Source organism: Ochotona curzoniae, unplaced genomic scaffold (genome assembly GCF_017591425.1).
Source record: "Ochotona curzoniae isolate NIBS_2020 unplaced genomic scaffold, NIBS_Ocur_1.0 contig_2321, whole genome shotgun sequence".
In the NCBI taxonomy this organism is placed as follows: Eukaryota; Metazoa; Chordata; class Mammalia; order Lagomorpha; family Ochotonidae; genus Ochotona; species Ochotona curzoniae.
In genome coordinates, this window is record NW_024465421.1 from 6595291 (window position 1) to 6617010 (window position 21720).

Consider the following 21720-nt stretch of genomic DNA (forward strand, 5'->3'; position numbering starts at 1 on the left):
CCTCTGGGGGGAAATAGAGACGCTCCTTCTTAGAACAGGTGAGTGAAAGGAGGATTGGGTGTCCTGCGGTCCTAGGGGACACCCGCCCAGTGCTCCCAGGTGTCATGGTCACATGCATACAGAACCCAGCGGGCAGAATTCCCTGTGCTCAACAAAGCATCCTGCTTTCTGGTACAACACAGGGAAGTGATAAACTCCCAGAACCAGTAATAAATATCTGGACAATGAAATAAAAAGATCTATCTCATCTATAATAGGGGCATAAATATTAAACATGTGGGAATTAAAACAACATCATATAAATTCCATCTATAGAAAATCGAATTTACAAAATGCTACTGGCAGAGAAAGCTAATGATGATATTTATTTGCAGTTGCATTAAATATAAATAAGGATAAATTTATCTCCCAAGTTAATCTATAACTTGGTGAAATGACAAGATGCATATGAAAAAATTAGGTGAGCAAAATACTAAAGAGTTAAAAAAAAAAAACCCAAACAATAGCAGACAACTGTTATCAACCAATAAAACAGACATTATCAATACTGTATAGTATTTAGTAAGATCAACATTAGGCTGACAGCAGCTCAGAGACACATAGAAATAACATGAAATACTGGAAAATGGAATCATCAACACTACTGGGAAAACCAGGAATGAATAAGAACCACCAGATACGTTTATTAACCCATATGCTATAATAAACTCCAGACAATAAATCAGTAAAAAAACCAAGAAAGTGGATAAGGAAGGTAAGGTCATTTCCTAGGACTGAGATAATTTAGAGGTGATTAATGTTAAGTCTGGATGGTACCTATCTTACTTTTGTCTTATTTTTATCAGATAGATTCTATCAGAATTCTCTGTATAGTGAAAATCACTCAAAACTCCAGTGAAAAGAGGCATTAACTGACAGGTATAACAATGAATGGCAGAGAGCAGCTTTCATCCAGAATATGGATAGAATCACAGGTCACCACCCAGCACGTGGACAAGATCAAGGCTCAATCCTGCCATGTCCAATCCCAGGCCACCACTCAGCACATGGACACCACCATGGCTCAATACTGCCGTGTCCACATCCTAGGCCACCACCCAGCATGTGGACATGATAATGGCTCATTCTCACTGTACCCACATCTCAGGCCACCACCTGGCATGTAGACATGATCACAGCTCACTACCACTGTGTCAGTGGTCCTAGGTCACAGGGAAACACACAGAGAGAAATCCAGCTGATGGGAAGCATGGAGCGTCGTGCTAACAGACACCCAAGGTTCTTTCCTAGCCTCGTCAGGAGAAGCTGTTTCTCTTGGATTGGGAATCAAAGCGGTCAGTCAAGCCCCATCCTCAGGCTCCCATGCTTTCCTGGGCAGCCAGACGGCACTGACGTGGGGCCAACAGCACTGCCACCTAGGGCAAACCGGGCAGGGGTGGGGCTTCCCTGCTGCCACAGGATGCGACCACACCCTCCACAGGGCAGTGGAACTGCTCCAAACAGCAACACTCTTGCTGGAAGTTTCTTTTTCTGAAAATTTTGCCCTCCAAAATACAGTTCAAGCGCAGACCAAGACCTGAGGGCACCCAACAGCGACTCCTGATGGAGTGGTAGATGGGGTGGGCGTGGGAGGGGGGGCTCCTGCACCAGGGGCCAACAAATACTCACCTGATGCCCACAAGCTTTGGGACGCTCACAGTGGGCGTTGCGGGGAAGGAGACCCTGTTAAGGATGTGGGGTATACCCTTGCCTGCTGGAAGCGGGGTTTGGCTTCTTCAGCCCACACCTTCTCTCTATGAGGGGATTAGGAGGGACATCACGTGATGGACTATCAATCCCAGACAACGTGCATTTTGTTTCAATTCTTCTTGCCACAACTTTTTGAAGCCCTCATATTTGCCAACAAATTCCACACAGGAGTACAGTTGGCTTAAAAGACTCACATACTTAGGGGAGAGAAACTGCAACACAAGAGACCCCATACCAGGTGCTGCTGGGCGACCAGCCACCAGGAGGCAGACTGGCTTCTTCCCACTGGGGTCCCCAGGCTGAGGGTGACAGGAAGGACTAAAGAGGCTCCAATTTAATCCAATATTTAAAATTCAACCAAGGCTGGAGTAAGTGGGTACTTGTTCGACTGCACCTGCTGCTTCAAGAGAAGACTTCCATATTGCGTTTTACAATCTATTGATTTGTGGGGGAAGGGGGTGGGGGGGAAGAATGAGCTCTCACACTGTCTGGTCTATGGTCTATTCCCCAAATGCTGGGGCTGGGCTGGGGCTGATGCTGGGAGCTAGGGCCTCAACTCAGGTGTGCCACATCATTTGAGCTTCCTAGAGGCTGCATCAGCAGTGTCACCAGAACTCGAAGCAGGTGCTTTGATAAGGGATGCTGGCATCCCAAGTGATGTCTGAAAGCACTGTGCCACACACGCTGGCCCAAGTCGGCACGTGCAACCAGCACTCTGCAGTTCCCGATCAACAGAGAATTAGTGATGCGACACAACCATGTAGCCCCTAATGGCTATCTGATATGTTGTTTTTCCTTTTTTATTTTTAAAACTTCTTTGAAAGACAAGGAGAGAAAGTAAGCGAGAATGCAAGAGTGTGATCTTCCACCCACTGGTTCACTCCCCAAATGGCTCTAACAACTGGTGCTGTGTTAAGCCAAAACCAGGGAGCCAGGAGCTGCATCTGGGTCTGCACACGAGGGTGGCAGAGCCCCAAGCACTTGAGCCATCACTGTGGGCTCCCAGAATGCACTAGACACTACAAAATGAAACAAGGGGATTCTAACTACAGCCTAACCCACAGCGCCATAATGCCTGAACTGTCTTCATTCTTATTAAAGAAAATGTTTACGAGTTTGGACTGAAGCCCTGCCGAGGTCTTCTGTTTGCTACTGACACCAGCCCTGGATTTTCACTGATGCCAGCTTTACCCAGATCTGTGGTCTAGGTTCCACTCATGCTATTGGTGGCCAGACCTAAGAGGCATTTTCCATGGTAGTCTGCTCAGCTCAGCAGAGGCCTGCTCAGGGGGCTTGGAGTCTGGGCAGCTGGCAGGAGAAGGGCTCATGCAGTCCCAGGCTGAGCAGAGTCAGCAGGAACCAGTGGCTTCCACTACAGCTGCCCTTCCCCTGTTGCCTGCAGACCAGAAGGTCAATGACAGGGGCAGACTTGCAACTGGAAGCTGAGGGCAAGTGGGGACACAGAATGCAGAGGGTCTGGTGGCCCCCCACAAGCTACTTTCAACTTGAAGCTGCCTAACCCTTCCTGTGCCCTTGTCTCCTTCATTGGTCTAGGAACAGGGACTGCTTTTCAAGGCAACGTTTCCAGCATGTCTGTTTACCAAGGAAGACGACTGTGTTCAAGGGTGCTTAAGGCAGAGTAAACACCAGACTGGCAGCAGAGTTAACTCAGGGGTGACTACGAGAAACATCTTATGATGGGGCTCAGAACAGCGGATGGTTTAAGGCCACGGTGGACAGAAGCAGCACATGTCACGTGTGACGTGGCAGGATCCCCGACAGCCACTGGCGACAGCTGTATAGGGCATAGTCATTAGACTTGTTGGCTTCATTTGCAATGAAAAGAAATGCTGCTTTCTGCTAGTAAAACCAGGCTTTTTTCCCCCCCTAGGCCCAAATTCAACTCCCAAAATGGTCTTTGTGAACTCCACGTGTAGTGCCCGGAATCAAGGATGCTAGAGCCCCCTTCCACTTCACATAGAGGTTCTGCCAGTAGGTTTCAGTTCAGGAGTGTGTGAGCTTGGGGAAGACCTGGAATTCTGGGGAGTAGGGTGAGGGGAAGATTTAGTTTTGCGGGGAGATGAAGTACAGGGGTGCAATTGAATCAGGAAGCACGCATTCACACCCCCTGCACGTATACCCATATCATTATGTTTGAATTGTAAAACAGAGCTGCTATATACAGAAGCAACTTGTATATATAGCTTTCCTTCGCAGTTTTGAAAACTCCAAGAATAAGAAAGTGATCAGAATCAGCCGTATGCCCACAAACAGTACTGGCCACCCAACCTGATGGCTTCCTTTCCTGCTGTTCCTCGCTATTCTGGATTTACAACTCCATGTGCGCTTTCCAGGGAAACTGGTAGTTTATATCGTCTGTCAATTCTACAAATCACAAAGCGTCTTTAATTTTTTTAAGAGTAGAAAGAACAGATCAGCACCTCAAAGTTAAAAAAAAAAAAGGCCAACTTATAAGAGTAAGGTAAAAGGTAAAAGAATATATACCACGAAGGAAAATTTTGAGAACATCCACTGTGCACCTGTGCTCCAGGCTATTTTGATAGCACTTCAGATGCTCTGTGTTGTTAATTTTGTCTCCAGACTCCTTAGGGTTACAGCTGCAAGGAAATCAAGAGGGACACCAACCTGGTCATGTGGGGGTTAATTCTCACTGATGTTGATGCCCCGGGTCCCCTGCTCATCAGGGCATTAAATCAGGGCTGTGAGAGTGAAGCTATAAACTTCTGTATTAAAAATTCATCCTGCAGGCTCTGGCTGAGCGGTGGCTGCTGTTGGGGGGGGGGGAAGCTGAGACACCCCACTGTCTCTCTGGCAATTGCAGCCATTCCTTAGCACCCTGGGGAAGACAATGGAAGGGCAAAGAGGCTGCAAGAGAAATCAATACAGTCGATGGAAGGGCCAGGCTCTGGCTCTCCTAGAGGGACCTTTCTATTCTCCAGGCTGCTTCCTCCAGCAAGTGTGCTGGTGGCCCAGCTGGAGGGCCCTTCCCCTTGCTTGTTTCACACCCAGTCCTGAGAGCCTCCGGATCCTCCCTGGTGGATTGTGACACATCACAGTGTCTCGGTCAGTGGTGGCAACTGCTTCACAGCTTGTTCTCGCTTTAAAACCTGGGTCCTGTGAAAGGGTGGCTTCCACATTTCTGTGGCTGGGCGGCTATGTTTTCCTTTGGGCTTGGTTCTCCTGGGCACAGCTCTGAAGGCAGCAACTGCTCCAAGACGCTGTTGGGATGGAACTTTTGGTCTCTCCTGCACCTGAAGCTGCCCCCACCTCCCAATCTCCCCTCGGGCTTGGCAAAGTTTTTCTGAGTGGAGACAGGCCTTGTCCGGGAGGGAGGAAACTAGTAATTTCTAAATGCACCAGGGCAGGCCCTTCTGACCCAGCTTCCTGCAGGTGCACACTCAGGGATGCAACAGTGATGGCTCAAGTGTTCGGGCCCCTGGCTGCCCACGTGGGAGACCTGGAAGGTGCACTGGGTTCCTGATCCAGCTCTGGCTGCTGTGGGCATTTGGGGAATGTACCAGCACATGGGAGAGAGCTCACTCTCCTTCTGTGTTTCTGTCTCTCTGGCTCATATGATGATGATGATGATGATAAAAATGATAATGATAGCAGTCACATAAAAGGAATCTGTCTCCACTGATGCGGGAGGGCTTCATGGGAAGGTAAGTTTCTGTATCTACCAGCTGCCATGGTACTCTTGCCAAGGCCCGTGGCAGGACCCTGTTAATGGCAGGCGAGTCCCTTGTGTTCTCCACCACCTCTGAGGCAGGTGTGCTGGGTCCCGGTGAACTGTGTGGCCTGGGCCCTCTGTGTGCTTCCACTCCCTGTGTTGAGTCAGAACTGCATGGCTGAGGAGCTTCTCTGGGGTGGGAAGGGGTGTGGATGCTACAGGCTAGACCCCCATCTTCCTCCTTTGTTCCCATGGCTCCTGGAGACTGGCTGGCTCTTGCTTGCTTCCCAGCAGCCACCAGCTTCTTCAGTTTGCTCTCTAGCACCTGTCCTTGCACATCATCACAGTGAAGGTTTATACTGCCATATCAGCTAGAGCTAGGCAGGTGCAGCGACTCACTGAGGATCCTCCTGCAGGCCACAGCCTGGGGTGGGGGCGGGGAGGGCAGGAAGGTATGTGACCTAATGCTGTGCTGCCAGCCCTGGGTGCACATCTACACATGATGGCCTTCCCACAGGAGCCTGGATGAATGAGATTCCTGTGTGTGATCATACCAGACCCGAGAAAGCTCCAGGGAAAATGGAATTAACAGGGCTGGTGTTGTGGTGCAATGGGTTAAGCTGCCACTTGTGACACTGACATCCCACACTGGAGTGAAAGTTGGAGTCCTGGTTACTCCACTTCCAATCCAACTTCTTGCTAATGTGTCCGGGAAGGTCCTCGAAGATGGCTCAAAGTATTGGGTTCCTGCCACTCAGCCACATTATATGGTCTTGAATGTAGCTCTGGGCTTTGGCCTGTCTCAGTCCTGGCCATTGTGGCCTTTTGGAAGTAAGTCAGTAGATGGAACATCTCTCTGTGTCTCCTCTCTCTTTAAAAAAGAGAAAGGGAGTTAAATGGCCAGTTTATTTTGGAACACAAAATTTTTGAAGTACTGCCTTAAAGTTAAAAAAAAAAAAGCCACAGAATAGCAGCCAATTCCCCCTAAATATATACATACATGCACAATTTCTATGTCTGTTCAATTTTAACAACCAAAAAAGTTCCTTCAAAAAACTATAGAAGAACACCCTGTTTGAAATATATGCAGCCATTTTTTCATAATATGTATCTTACATGAACTTTCTGCAGACCCCACATGGCACAAACTAGATTTCACAAGCGTACTGTAGCAAAACATAAATTAATCTTTTGATTTCCCAGGACCTTCTGGATGCCCTCTGATCCACACAGGTGCATATGCAGTGCCTCTAGATACACCTGTGTGTCCTTGTCTGTGTGCACGTTGCACCTCTGACCTCCTGGACGTGGGGCGGGACTGCCACATCTGCCAGCTCCTCCACAAAGACTCAAGGAGGGAGGCCACACTTAGTCACTCCCCAGGGCCGGGGTGGAGGGTTAGGGCTAGGGTACAGGGCACACGGAGGAACTTCCATCCGTATTTGGAAGTGTGCAAATTGGTGGTCGGGGAGGGTGTTCTGTCTGGAGGAGGTCGCACAGCAAATGCTAAGGACAGCCTCTGGGTTGGGGGGAAGGGGCTCACTCCAGGCACTGAACTTGAGGGGTGAAGTAGAGATCCTCAGAATGGGGTAGAAAAGGTCAGGAACTAGACCAAACCTACAGGTCTTGGAGACAGGATGTGGGCAAAAGATGCCGTAGGGCTTCCCTCCAAGGGTGATGTGGGGTGCTCCCATGTGTAAGAGTGGTATTAGGTTCTCTGTGCAAGTCTACCACCCCTGGAAGCTGAGCCTCTATTTTTAGGGAAACCCATCTGCCCAGGAATGGCAAACCCCCAGTGCCATTCCATCCTGGAAATTCATGAGTCAACTAGGGCGCTCAAGTAGGACTTTTCAAACTCAGCACAGGGAAGCATGCTGCCCTACGGACTGCAATGAGTGGAGCAGTGCGGTGGCTCTCAGACTCGGTCACCTGGGCGCCCTGGCCCCATTTCCTTACCCAAGAAACAAAGAGACAGAGAAATGGACCTGGGAGGGTGGGCACAAGGGGTCTTCACTATCCTCATGGGTCGTACAGCTCATGAAAGCATTCGTGTGGATTTTACAGTGCTTTTGCACCAAGATAAGTGGACCTTTTCATTCTACTGTCTCCATAAATTTGCTTAAAAATTATTTTTAATTTTAAAGAAGGATTTATTTCAAATAGAGAGAGGAAAAGAGAGAGATCTTCCTACGAAGTTCAAGAGTCAGAAGCCCAAAGCACTTGAGCCATCCGCTTCTGCTTTCCCAGGCAGCATATTAGCAGGTAGTAGAATGGGAAGTAGGGTAGCTGGGATATGAACTGGCACCCATATGGGATGCTGGCATCTTGGCAGGAGCTTTACCAGCTTTGCCACAACACTGGTGTCTTCCATGAACTTTATGAAATACCCACTTCCACTGAGGGCTTCTGGGGACAGGAAAGATGAGAGAGAAACCCTTCCGAGCACCCTGCTGCCCCCTAGTCAGCCCTCTCACAAGTGACAGCTTTAGAATGAAGTCCAGTGTGAGGGGGACTGGTGAGGCCATCACGGTGGAGGACAAAGAGCTCTGGGTGGCAAGCTCAGAAGATGAGGCATGGGTCTGACCCTGAGCGTTTCCAGGATGACCTTGATTTCCCATGTACACCATGAGCACCTCTGCCGGCAAGTGCTGGCATCCCATAGGGGCGCCAGCTGGATTATCTGACCGTTCCACTTACCATCCAGCCCCTGTGTTTGTGGCCTGGGAAAGCAGTAGAGGACAGCCCAAAGACTTGGGACCCTGCAGTTGTGTGGGAGATCTGGAAGAAGCTCTTGGTTTCATATTGGCTCAGCTCTGACTATTGTGGCTATTCATTAAGTGAATCAATGGATAGATGATCTTTCTCTTTCTCTCCTTCTCTCTGTAAATCTGTCTAATAAAAATGAATAAATCTTAAAAAAAAAAAAAAAAAAAAGAAAACAGTGGGGCACTGTCCAGGGCAGCCTGTCTAGAATGCATCAATGCCATGTGGACAGCCACTGGCAGCATTGATTTTTCGAACCCTGTCTTAGGTCCCTCTGCCAGGATGAGAAGTTCCCAGTGCCTGTGACACGAAGCAAGCTCCTCTGAACAACCTGAATCAAGCACTGAGCTGAGCCAGTGAAGGGAATGTGATCTATAAAACAAGTACCATAGATCTAAAAAGAAAATAAAATTTTAACCCAAGTGAAGTTCTTCATACAAGTTGTTTTTGTAATGTATGACCTAAGTATATACATATGCAATGATGGTTTTTGAAAAACACAAACAAACAAACAAAAAACCAAGCATACTGGCCAGGCATGCCGACCATATGAGTAACCTTAAGAAAGATGAATTTTACCAGCGGGATTGGTTTGGGAAGCAAACAAATTCTCCTCAGACTCTCATTAGCCATAAAACATGCAAGATTTCGGCGCGATTCAATATTTGCTTTCATCGGAGCTCACAGCCTCGGCCCACACGCTTGAAGGAATGCAAGGAGCTGACTGCGCGAATAACAGCCGGCGTGCCTTTTCTAGCTCAGACGCACAGGGCCAGAGCAAAGAGGTGGCCATGGACTTCAGCGACAAAAATGGGAATTCCTGTACTTTGGTCCAGAAGCCCTTGGCTGGGAGGGCAAGTGGCTGTGACCTGAACCTGGACCTGTTCGAACGTCTACAGGGACAGGCAGGAGGGGGTGGGTACCCTGGGCAGCACAGTGGTTTCTCCGGGGGGCCGAGAAGCTGTGACATCCAAGGCCAGCCTGGGGAGCTGGTTCCATGCGAAAAACTGACACCACTTTGTTTTCCTGCTCTTGCCAAGGGAAAGTGACTCCAGGTGCGAAAAATCTATTTGCTAAGAGGGAGTGGGCAGATTCAGGACTCAGGGTGACCAGCTGAACATAGGGGACATCCTCCAACCGGAAAAGCAGGCAGAAATCATTCATTTATTTGATCCAGAAATGGTTATAATCTGAAATCCTGCAATCCTCTTACACAACAACTGTTTGGGAAACTCCCCCAGCCCACCCCCTCCCCTAGCCCACCCCACCCCATCATGTTCCAGCAAATATGAAACTGTGCTTGCCATTTGTCTAAGGAATCTTACATTAATAAACATGAAGAACAACACTTTTACCTCCCACTCGCAATGACAGGACAAAACAAAGACCAGCTGTATTCATCAATGCGGCCTTGTTCTGCGCATAAAGGCTAATTACACTGCGCTTCAAGCCTACACATGGAAAACTTCACTGCCGCTGTCCCCAGCACGGGCAGCCTGCTGTCCCAGCTGACACCCGGCTACAACTGGTCGTTATTAGCAGGGCCTCATCATGGGCTTCGGTGCCTTCAGCTTGCAGTTTCTTTTCTAACTTGGCTGCTGACACACGTGCCTGTCCCCCTCCCCCCTACCCTAGAATCGGCAGCTGGACGCCAGTGGCCTGTCCCCCAGCTGAGCCAAAGACTCACCTTGAGCTGGGCACAAGACAAGATGTAGAAGAGGCCCCAGGGACACCTGCTCATCTCTTAATTGAGCAGGTTTTTCATTCTCTCCACACACTTGCATGTACCTGTACCCCATGCATGGCCCCACTCACGACAGGAAAGACAAGTGGTTCCCACTAATAGCACACGAGGGGCCATGCCAGGCCGGCCCAGGGCCCTGCAGGTATTTTCCACAACAGGGCAGTCAGCTCCCCACGTGCCTGGATTCTGCTTTCTGATGAAAGCCTCAGGTTAGATGGAGCGGAGAAAGCCAGGCACTAAAGACGTCCCACGGCTGCCAGACTAATGCTAGTTACCCATGGGAACGCATGGGTCCACACAGGCCTGAGACCTTCGACAGCCTGTCCCGTTCCATAAAGCCAGGCGGGACACAAGTCAACAAACGTAGATGCAGACTTACTTTGCAGTAGTTTCTTCATCATATTTGGTTTTCAGGTCAAATAATTCCGTTCGAGTTTTTTCCAGAGCTGAAAGGCAGAGGGAACCCGGATGTAAGCAACGAGTTTTTTTTGACAGGAGGCGGGGAGGCCAAGGGCAAGGACAGCAGGAAATGCCCCCTCTATCCCAAGCTCCTCCCAAGCAGCACCCTGGGGAGAAGGCTCTGCAGAGACCTGACGCTCTACAATGTTTTATTATGAAAAACCTTCCACACCCAACTGCACACATGCTCATGCCACGCATAATGGTATTTCAATCACACGTAGGGTGGTGGTCCTTTAAGAGCATCATGGGGCTCACAAACTCTGGGGGCCTGGGCAGCCCATTGCACTGCCTGGGGTGGAGTACAGCGAGGCAAGTGCTGGATGATGGCAATGACTTTGTGACATGGTCAGGTATTTCCTAACTGTTCTCGTGTTTCTCCTCACCATCACCAGGAAAGCACGCTGTGCTGAGAGGCCATGCAGAATGGCTGTTTGTTGCACACAGGGCTGTGCAAGGGAAGTGCTGTGTGGTCTTGCACATGGACAAACTCGCCTCCTATGGTAACGCTTTTCATAATGTACGACCGATACTGGGTGACCCCGTGTGTGTGCGTGTGTGTGTCTTCTTTCCCTCTGCAGATAGAACAGCTGACTCCTGACTGCCACCTGTCAGCTTCCCTTACAGTGTAGCATGGAGGGCCCAGGCACCTCAGGGTGGGGTGAGGCTGTGGGGGCCTCTTTTTCACCGTCAGCCACTCTGAGTGTGACCCCTCTTCTGTGCCCTCACCAACACTGGATTCCAGCAGGCAAACCCAACCCCTGCTAACATGTCTCTCTCCCTCAACTGCTCACAATGGTTTGCATGTTTTCATGCATGTGTGAGCTGGAGTCCCTTGTCTTTGAACTGCCTGCTCCTGTCCCTGCCTGTTCGGTTGTCATGGACCTGCGGGTGGCCTGGACTAGTCTCTGGGGATGACCCCTTTGCCTGGTCAGTGTGGGGAGACTACTGCCTCCTGCTCCAGCATCTGTGTTTAAACTTGGAGCTGGAACTCTTCCCGTGTCTCTCTCAGCTTTAACTGACATACACAGTTGCTGCTTCCCTTTTAAATAAAAAAAAAAAGTTGGAAGAAACTATACCCACTTTAGCATAACCTTTTTGAGTGTCTTAAATTTGAAAGGTTTGCTATTACTGTTCTTCACTTCACTTAGGGTAGAAATAAGCTTTTTTTTTTTTTTTTTTGCCCATTATTGTTGCAAATGAAATGTCAGCCTTTGACAGTCTGGTGGTTTAGACGTGTTTGTTGGAAAAAGAGCAGGAAGGGATGAAAATGGAATTTGGATCCTCCCACCTCTGCATTAACGACTCAATGTCAGTGACTAATGAAGTCAGGTAGAACAGCCGTGGTGCCAGCTGAGGGGTCCCTGCCCAGACCTCAGCTAGCAGGTAGCAGCACAGAGGACCCATATGCGTCAGGAAGCCGACCCCAGGCTGCCCCTTGGGTTTTGCTGCAGTGGCCTTCACTAGGATGGAAAATAGCAAACCTGTTTGCAGAGTCTGAACTTTATGTTCCGCTTCCTCCAGCTTTGAAGTGGTTGACATCTGGGTCTCTTGCAGTTTTCTGCGAAGAGAATGAAAGCCAATTGGTCATCTTGGTAACCCAGGGAGACACAGCGTGAGCCCCTAGGCTGCTCCCATCGGCTATCTTGGCTGTGACCCAGTGGGTGGCGGGCATGCCATGGGCAGTGCTCCCTGTGCCCTGGAGGTGCTGTGGGGACTGCTCACCTGTCAAGCACACCCTGACCTCGTAGGGAGCACCCTGCAGGGCTGCGTGTGGGGAGCTAGGGAAGTCCTACCCCAAAGGCATTGTGTTCTGGATATGCCAGATATGAAAGCGAAAACAACCAGCACTGTTTTGCACTCAGCACCATCACGCTCTCATTGTTTTTGATGCGCTTGCATTGTGCTGACATGAGGAAGGGGCTGGGGGGGAATAAAGGCTGTCCTAACCAGATGTGTCAGCTGCTCATCTCCTCCACCATGCAATGCAGATGCAGCGGCAGGTCTCAGCGCCCCAGTCTGCCGCCCACATGTTTATGTTTCCCGTGATCTCGACACGAATTCCCTGGGCAGTAAACAGCATTCCTTCCTCCTGAGCTACAGAGCAGCTCTAAAAATAAGGGCATTATTTTTGCATTATAGGAACGTAACGAACGCATTCTCCTAGAAACAAACCCGGGACCCTAGAAGAGTATAAGTCATAGTTTTAAAAGAAATCATCTGAATTTCCATCACCTACAGCAAAGCTTTGTTAAAACTTTAACGTGTTTCAATTAATGTGCTCCGCGTTAAAAAGAAATCAAACAGTGTAGGAACACTGCAAATTCCTTCTCTGCCATGGATGGGATTCTTTGGTATCTTCCTAAAATGCTTCTGCCTGTACAGAAATACAAAGGAATAAGTAACACAATGTACTATAGTGTGCTTATGGCAGCACATGATGGGACAGTGAGATGGGAACTAACATGAAATGGGCTGACACTTAACCATAGGATAGCGAGATGGACATGAACATGCCATGCACCATCATGTGACACTAGAGGATCCATCATTCTACACCAGGGTAGGATGTGAACTCTTTCCTGTCAGTGCCAGCCAAGTCACAGCGCACGCACACACACACACACACACACACACACACACACACACACACACACTCCTGTACACTGCTGGTGCGGGTACTTTCAAAAGTTTGTGGGAAATGGGGATTGTCAAAAACTACACATGGATTTCAAACTGGTGTCAAAATGAGCATCTCTCCCTGCTATTTTCCCATGAATTTTCTGACGTACCCTTGTACTGCTCTCCCACATTCTTATTACATAACTTCACCCAGTCTCTACAGATATCTAACAGCTTTTTTTTTTGGCTCTTACACACCTCTTATATGATCACAGCACAGACATGGCTGCATAACCTTGGGTGTGAGTCTGCTGGAAAAAAAAGTTCTACCAGAGACTCACGGCACCCAGAGGGGCTGCACGATTCATTTTGCTTCGATAGACATTGAGATCCTTCCTAGCAAAAAGCCTCACCAACCGAAGCTCCTGCCAACAGCACGCATACCCTGCCAACACTGGGTAAAATCAAACAGCACATTTCACTGCCGAGGAGAGCTGTGCATTTCTCAAGTCAACTGCTGAGCACGTTTGCTCATTTTTGGACAGGATTGATCATTTCTTATTAATTTGTAAGCACTCTTGGCATATAAAAGAAACCAGCCTTTTGTTTGAGGTGGTGCACATTTTTTTTTCCCCAGTTGGTGAATGTTTCTAAAGCTTTGGTATTGCCAATTGTTTTTAAAAGTCTATTTTTCTTTTTAAACATGTAAGCCAGGGTCAGGCTGGATGCAAGATCCAGGAACTCTATCCAGGTCTCCCCCGTGAACGGCAGGGTTCTAAGCACTTGAGCCATCCTCTGCTGTCTTCTAAAACACATTACCAGGAAGCTGGGTTGGAAGCGCAGCAGCCTGAACTTGAACTAGTGCTCTGACATTCAATGTGAGCTTCACTGGTGCACCATGAAGCCTGTTTCTACAGTTTTTTTTTTTTTTTTGCTTTTATTTATTTGAAAGTTAGAAGGCAGGAAGGAGGGAAAGCGGAAAGGAAAGAGGGAAGAAGAGACCAAAAAATGATCTTCAATCTGGAAGTTTATTCCTTAGATGTAAGAGTCAGGACTTGGCCAGACTGAAGCTGGGAGCTTCAAGCTGGGATTCCACACGTGAGTGGTAGGTACTTGGGGCATCTTACGCTGCTTTTGTGGTACTTTAGCAGGGAGTTGGGATGAGAAGCGGACGAGAAATGGAACAGCCAGCACTTGAACTGCAGCCCACATGGTACGTCAGTCACACGTAGCACTTTAACCTGCTGGACCACAATGCTGACCCCAAAGTTATGGCTTGAAAAATAAATAAATTTTATTTGCGGGCCCAGCGCCATGGCCTAGTGGCTAAAGTCCTCGCCTTGAATGTGCTGGGATCCCATATGGGTGCCAGTTCTAATCCCAGCAGCCACACTTCCCACCCAGCTCCCTGCCTGTGGCCTGGGAAAGCAGTCGAGGATGGCCCCAAATTTTGGGACCCTGCACCCGTATGGGAGACCTGGAAGAGCTCCTGGCTCCTGATCAATGCAGCACTGGCTGTTTCGGTGCACTTCGGGAGTGAAACATCGGATGGAAGATATTTTTCTCTGTCTCTCCTCTTTCTAAATATCTGACTTTGGAATAAAAATAAGTAAGTCTTAAGAAAAAAAGTTTTTTATTTGAAATTCAGAGATACAGAGAGAGAATGAGTGAGAGAGATATTCCATCTGCTGGTTCATTCCCTAAATGGCCAAAGTGACCACGGCTAGGCCAGGCTGAAGCCAGGAGCCAGTAGCTTCATGTGGGATTCCCTTATAGGTGGCAGGGGCACAAACATTTGGGCCATCTTCTGCTGTTATTCCCAGGCCATTACCAGGAAACTGGATTGGAAGTGGAGCAGTGGGGACATGAACTGTCTCCCAAACAGCACGCTGCATCACCATTGGGACCTTTATCTGCTATGCCACAATGCTGGGTCCCTATTTTGTTATAAGTAGTCCTACAAATGTCCTTGTTTGCTTAGAAAGATTTTTCCACTCTCAGCTATTAAAGAATGAAAAATGAATGTACATTTTCTTCCAGCATGTATGTGAGTTAATTATTAATACTGAAATTCTAGATTTGTTTCTATATTTTCATGTACAAAAAAAAAAAAAAAAGGAAAACAGACAGCTTTATTTATCTTTTACAGTTTTCAAGGTTTCCAATATTTTCACTCCTTCACATTCATATGAAAACTCCATAGTGCTTGATCTGCATACTGGTCCATCTCCACATTGTGTGAGGTGTGAACGTGCTCCAGGCGCACACATCACACTGCACCTGCTTTTTCTGAGCCCTCTCCTCTGGGGGCGGGGCCCTCTGTGGGTGGGTGGAGCTCTGGGATGTGAGCATCCTGGAGACTGCATGCTGCTGCCCACAACCCCCTTTCCCTGATAACGCAGGGAGACCTCTTAGGACACGAAGAGTGATCTAGAAGGTGTTTACTTAGGACCCACTTTGTATCAGCTTTCAGCGCCCCACCACTCTCCCAGCAGGGCTGGGGACTCCTCTGTGGCCACCTGAGCACCCCTAAGGTGGGCATAAGCCTGTATGGGTTTGGTCATCTTTGAAAGCCCAGTGCGTACCTCACCTGGGGCCTGATATTTCTCTCTGAACAGAGACTGCTCTGTCACAGGCACTGGATGACTGTGTGTGTGTGCGCACATGTGCATGTCTATGTGTACATACATGTGTGATACTGACCATCAAAATGCACATACAGACACAGGAAATTCACGTGGAACTCAGGGCTTCCTGGAAGGACATGCACTGGGACACACCTTCCTTACTCATCACGACTGATACTTGTTAGCCACACATATCCTGTGCTTGTCTGTGGACCACAGGGCTGCAGCAGACACCCCCTGGCCACTGACCACTGACTGGACTGCACTCAGCAGCAGGCAGAGACCTGCGCTTTGCACCCAGGGGATATCCCAAGGGAAGAATCAAGGGATCCTTTCTTGTCTCACACTCCAACTGGCCTCAGGGCCTGGAGGATTTCTCTTCATGGCCCTGGCTCAGGGGCCTGTGGATTCTGTCATGCTGCGTGTACACGTTCTCACCTCTCCTTCTCTGCGAAATCATTTTGTAACTTCTGCTCCTTCTCCAGAGCGATGACTTCGGCCTGGTTCTTCAGGGTCTGTTCGTAGTCCCGGATTTTCTCTTTGAGTGCTTTGATCGTAACTTCTGCAGAAAGAGGGGAAGAAAAAAAGCTGAAGCCATGTCAGAGAAGCACGGCATCCCCACGGCTGCACACACACACACACACACACACACACACACACACACACACACACACACGAGGCTTGCCTGCGCTAGGGGAACTGTGTGTCTGCAACTTTAGCTCTTCCATTCCGACACAAAATCAATGGCCTGGAGTCCCTTTGGAGACCTCTTACTCCCTAAATGTTAAATTGAACTTTAAATGCGTAGGCTAGGGAGGATCGATGGGTTTTGCTGGGAAGAAGGGCCATGAACTCTCCAATATGATTCAAAAAAAAAAAAAGAAAGAAAGAAAAGAGAAAAAAGCAGAGGTGGGGTAGGAATCAATGGTAAAATACAACACCATGCAGGTGCTGAGTGCCGAGTTAGTCCTCTGTTGAGGGAAGAGTCATCAAGCAGAAGTGTGAGTGTCAGTCCTTCCTTGCAGGAAGAAGGGTTTGGACCATCTCCTGGGTATCTGAAGCCTGCATCTCCTCTGACTGCAAGAATCCACCCTGGAACAGGGGCTGTGGGGTATGCCTCCCCCAGGCCCGGGCTGTGGACGTGAGCCATGTGTGCAGAGCAGATGAGGCAAGGCCTTGGAGGAGAGGTTTGGCCCCTGGCCCAGAAGTGTCCTGGATGGGAGTGAGGGAACCAGGGCCTGGCAGAGCCATGCTGGGTGATGAAGGGGTCCTGGGATGCTCAGGGCTGTGTGGCAAGGCTTCCTCAGGAGGCGGGGCTACCCGGGAAAGCCCAGGTCTACTGAGTGCTTGGCCCCAGCCCTAACACAGCGTGCTCACAGGTCCAATCCAAAACACCAAAGCAGAGATGATAGATAAGGCAAGGCCTGAGTCAGACCAGCAGGGGGTTCCAGGTCAGGAGCCCTGAAAGTATACCTTCCTGCAGACACCCCTACACAGCTCTGTGGGCTAAGACCCTTTGAGTACACTGCTCAAGGCCAGGTTGGGTTTCCTGTGCCCCATAGGTATGGCACCAATGGGTGAAGTGGTTGTAGCCTGGCAGAGCCAGCGAGGCAGGGTGGGGGGTACCTGACAGAAAGGCTCCAGCCATGGTGACCAGGGAGACCTGGGAGGGGAACAGGTGTTATGACTCACCTCCACCTGCACTCCCCTGGACTGGTTCAGGCCTGAACTGCTGATAGGGCATCGATGCCCACATGGTTAGTTCAATGGCTAATAGCTGCAAAACCTTGGAGAGAAGGTACTGCACTAGGCCTTCCTCATCAAAGGGAGAGAGGTGGACCAGGTGATGTTAGGGCAGAGATGGGGTCTTGGGTCTGCCTGTCACTCTTTTTTTTCCCCTAAGATTTTATTTATTAGAAAGGCAGATTTACAGAGAAGGAGAGACAGAAGGAAAGATCTCTAATTCACTGGTTCCCTCCCCAAGTGGCTGCAACAGCTGGAGATAAGCTAATCCAAAGTCAGGAGCCTGGAGCCTCTTCAAGATTTCCCATATGGGTGCAGGGTCCCAAGGTGGGCCGTCCTCGACTGTTTCCTCAGGCCACAAGCAGGGAGCTGAATGGGAAGTGGAGCAGCCAAAATACGAACTGGCTCCCACATGGGATCCTGGCTGCAAGGTGAGGATTTAGACACTAGGCTGTTACTCTGGGCCCTGGATGTCACTCTTGAGCCTGGCTGTGGGGCAGGAGGGTGGCAGGAAGAGGACACCAGCACCACCCTGTCCAGCCAGGACTCTGGGCACCAGGACACATGGATAGTAGCTGGCCCTGTGGCATACCCAAGCTCCTCCCAGCGTGTACACAGTCTGGGCCTGATGAAGTCTCTGACGTGGGGTTGGCATGTGTTCGGGATATTGCTGGGCATCTCAGAAGGTCCCTAGGTGGTAGAAGGGCATTGAAGAGCTTGCCCTGGGGCCTCCATGTACCATCTTTCTAGCACACACACGTGTGTGTGTGTGACATGATGATTATGCATTTGTGATACTGAAATCCCTCTATCCCTCCAAGTTCCACAGGTCAAACCTGTCCCGTTGGTCCCCAAGGTCTGTGGACCCCGGGTGAGGGGGCGGTATCCGCTGGTTCTTGAGTAGAAGCCTTATGGGCCTGGGAGCTTGAGTCTGTGGGATCTATAGCCCTCACAACCTGTAGAATCCCCTGCTCCAGCCTCTGAGTCCTCAAGGTCAAAGGCGCCGTCCAAAGAACATGTCTCCATCAGACCACTCTCCGTCAGGGCCTCTGCGTCTGTTAAATCCCAGCCCACAGGGGCCACCTGCATAAGGAACAGGTGGCAAGGCCGAAGCCCGCAGCCTGGAAGCATGCATCTGAAGCCTTTCTGGCCTGGCAGAGGTTGCAACATGATTTTGTGTGGGACCCTGGGGTCAGGCCTGGCTCTCTGACAGGTGCTGGCAACCGGCACAGGCACACTGGAGCCTGTGGTGATGCAAGAGGGGCATTCTTGGAGTGACCGCCAGTTCTGACATGGCCATAGTGTGGAGGAAAGGCATCGCTTCCCAAGCAGGGAGCATTCTCCTTGCCTCTCTTTAACGACATGCTCAGCCTCGCCCTGCCCTTGCGAGCCACGAAAACGGAGAGAAACAGGGAGAGGCAGGGCGGAGGGACGCGAAGCAGGCGTCTTCCACCTACCTTGGTTTTTCACCTCGGCAAACTCCTTGTTGTACTCTTCCAGGGTCTCCCTAAGCTTCTGATTTTCCGTTTCAATATCGTGCAGGCGCTGTACTTTGAGTTGGAGCTGCTGGCCAAGGTCCAGAGCCGGCACGGGGTCTGCAACAGAGGCAGCTACACATCAGTCACCCCACTCTGATGCGGGTGCGCCCCCTCATGCTGGTGCCCAGGAACTCAGCCGGGTCCAGCAAGCTCCCCAGAGCCCCTTCCTCCTCCTGCCCCCAGACTAGGCTGCCTCAGGGATGTTCCTGTGCCGCTTTGCAAATGTGGGGCACATCCCAGGTGCCCCTGTTTGTAAAAACAGGGTGGGAATAGCTGTGGGGTTCACAGGCATTTGCCAGTGGCTGCGGCGCAGGGTGATGCAACACACTTTAATGGTTTTCATTCTTTGATCTGATAAGGGAAACACCAGTGGTGGCTGTGGGTAGTGGTGTGGGCGGCAGCTAGAGAGAGAGTCCCAGGAAACTCAGCCACACCCCTGAGGCTGAACCCTGGGAGGGAATGTATCTGGGAGTTCAAAGTTCCCAAAATTATGAAGTGGGAAGCAACCCAGATTCACTCTGGGAGCATTCTAGAACCTGGAGTTCACGCTTACTGATAGTTTGTCATTTGAGCCCGACAAGGATTCTGAGAAAGAGACTGTCAGAGCAGTCTTCTTGGAGAAGCTTAGAGTTCTGGCTGGGCAGAGGGTACAGAGCCGGGAATGCTGGCTCCAAGATACCATTCTTTACCAAGAGGCTACAAACTCCTGGGCCTTATGACAAGCCAGCCTGTATCATGGTCCCTTACTGAGGAAGGGGTAGGCAGCTGATCTCCATACCAGAGAACCCTACAGAGGTAGCATGGGTGCTCCAGCACGTCCTAGCATGCCCGCAGCACTCTTGACTTTAACACAGGCAACAGAGCTATGCGCTAGTGTCTGGGCCAGTCTCTAGCACTCTTACAGCCAGCCTGGAATGGTGTCTGCTGAAACCTTCACTTTCAGGAAATCAGACTATGACCTCGAGTCAGATGGCACATATGGGATTCAGGAGACTGACTCTTAGCTACCTAGTGGGCCATCACAATACACCTGCTAGGCACCCATGGAGCAACTCCTCTGGAAGTCTCAGAGCTCTGTCTGAGCAGGGACACACCCAAGTCTACCAGGCATAGAGAGATCGATGGCTCACGTTCCTGGTGCGGGTGCCAGCATCACTTGGGAGGCGGCTGCGGAACTTTGGGCTCCAGTGGAGGAATGCTAAACACCAAGCAAGCATGGTGGTTGGATCAACAGGGGGATATATTCAAGAGCTCACTTAATTTCCAAATGCCAGAGTCATTAATTTTTCAGACCACCCTTGGTTCTTAGAAGCACGGGCTGGGTGTCCCATGCCTCCGTGAGCGTGGCCACCGGGAGCCAGGAACGCGTTGGGGTGCCAATTTCTCTGCAGAGTTTACAAGAGGCAGGCGCTGGGATGTGTCGAGCACGATGGCAGCGGAGCCGGGGGCTGGGGCTTCGCACCAACTCGGTCCCTCCGGTACAACGCTGGCTGCCAGGCATTTACCCTGCTTGTATACACAGTTTATCCCTGCCTCACTTTCGCATGCCCCACTCTCCAGTATTATTTTACCCCAAATTGCAATATTTATGTTACATTAGATTTCCACAGCTATTTTGGGCAACATGGTTCTTTGTCAGCAGGGGTTGTAATCCTAAATTCCTCAGAACATGCTAGGTGCTGTTTTATTTAAAGTTTTCTCTCTTTCTAATTTGAGAGGCAAGCGAGAAAGTGAGTATGAGAGTGTATTGTTCCTATGATTAGTTCACTTCCCAAATGCATGCAGCAGCCAGGGCTGAAGCTGGGAGCAACCCAATTCCCGGAACCCCCACCTGCTGCCCCCCAGGGTCTGTATTAGCTGCACGCTGGATCATGGGGCAGGAGCCAGGTACTGGATCGAGGACTTGGATGTGGAAGGCAGGTCTCTCAGATACTCGGCCAAATCCTTGTGCTTAGGCTTCTGTGTGGCTGAGATCGTGATGTGGACTCCACACAGAGGCCAGGAAGGGAAACTCGCACCACGAATAAGAATTCACGAATTCTTTCTGGCACTGCTGCCGATACAAACAGCATCTTTTTTTCTTTCTGTTTCTCTTCTTCTTCTCTCTCTCGCTAACATTTATTCATTTTCAGTCTAACGCTCTCCCAACTGAGCTATTTCGGCCCTTCATATCTCTAACATTTATTTATCTTTATTGGAAAGTCAGATATACACAGAGAGGAGGAGAGACAGAGAAGAAGATCTTCTAGCCGATGATTCACTCCTCAAATGGCCAAAATGGCCAATGTTGAGCCAACCCGAAGCCAGGAGCCAGGAGCCTCTTCCGGGTTTCCCACATGGGTACAAGGCTTTGGGCCATCCTTGACTGCTTTCCTAGGACACAAGCAGGTGGGATCCTGGTGCGTTCAAGGCGAGGACTTTAGCTGCTAGGCTACAGTGCCAGGCCCACAAACAGCATCTTTAAAGAGATGCTTTAAGCTAGAATTCTGTAACCTACTCCTTAAAATTTCTGTCAACTATGGTTCCTGTCCATTGCTGTTAAAGGATCACGGTCCACTAGATCAGCTTTGAATTATAAGAAAAAACAAAACAAAAAAGCCCTCCCTCCTGCAATTCAGCAAAGAAATCCAATTGACATAAAAATAACACACGCATTATGTGTTACCAGACTTCTAGACACATTTTCCGAGTATGACACTATAAATGAAAACTCTGGTAATCTCGTAAAGATTCATCATGGCATCGATATTTAATTTACCACGATTAAAGGTTAATGCCTGGGCA

The 21720-nt window shown here is 49.7% G+C and overlaps 1 protein-coding gene across 11 annotated transcripts in view; it reads right to left on the reverse strand.

Annotated features, from left to right (window-relative positions):
• CUX1 (cut like homeobox 1) overlaps positions 1-21720 on the reverse strand; it is a 290730-nt gene that overhangs the window by 87609 nt on the left and 181401 nt on the right. For 10 of the 11 annotated variants that reach the window (XM_040972859.1, XM_040972857.1, XM_040972858.1 and 7 more), the window contains 4 exons: positions 18856-18993; positions 16094-16217; positions 11891-11967; positions 10327-10393 (listed from right to left, as the gene is read on the reverse strand). In XM_040972859.1, the coding sequence (XP_040828793.1) occupies positions 10327-10393; positions 11891-11967; positions 16094-16217; positions 18856-18993 (406 nt within the window). The remainder of the gene's footprint in view (positions 1-10326; positions 10394-11890; positions 11968-16093; positions 16218-18855; positions 18994-21720) is intronic. The other variant, XM_040972860.1, reaches the window with a different exon arrangement.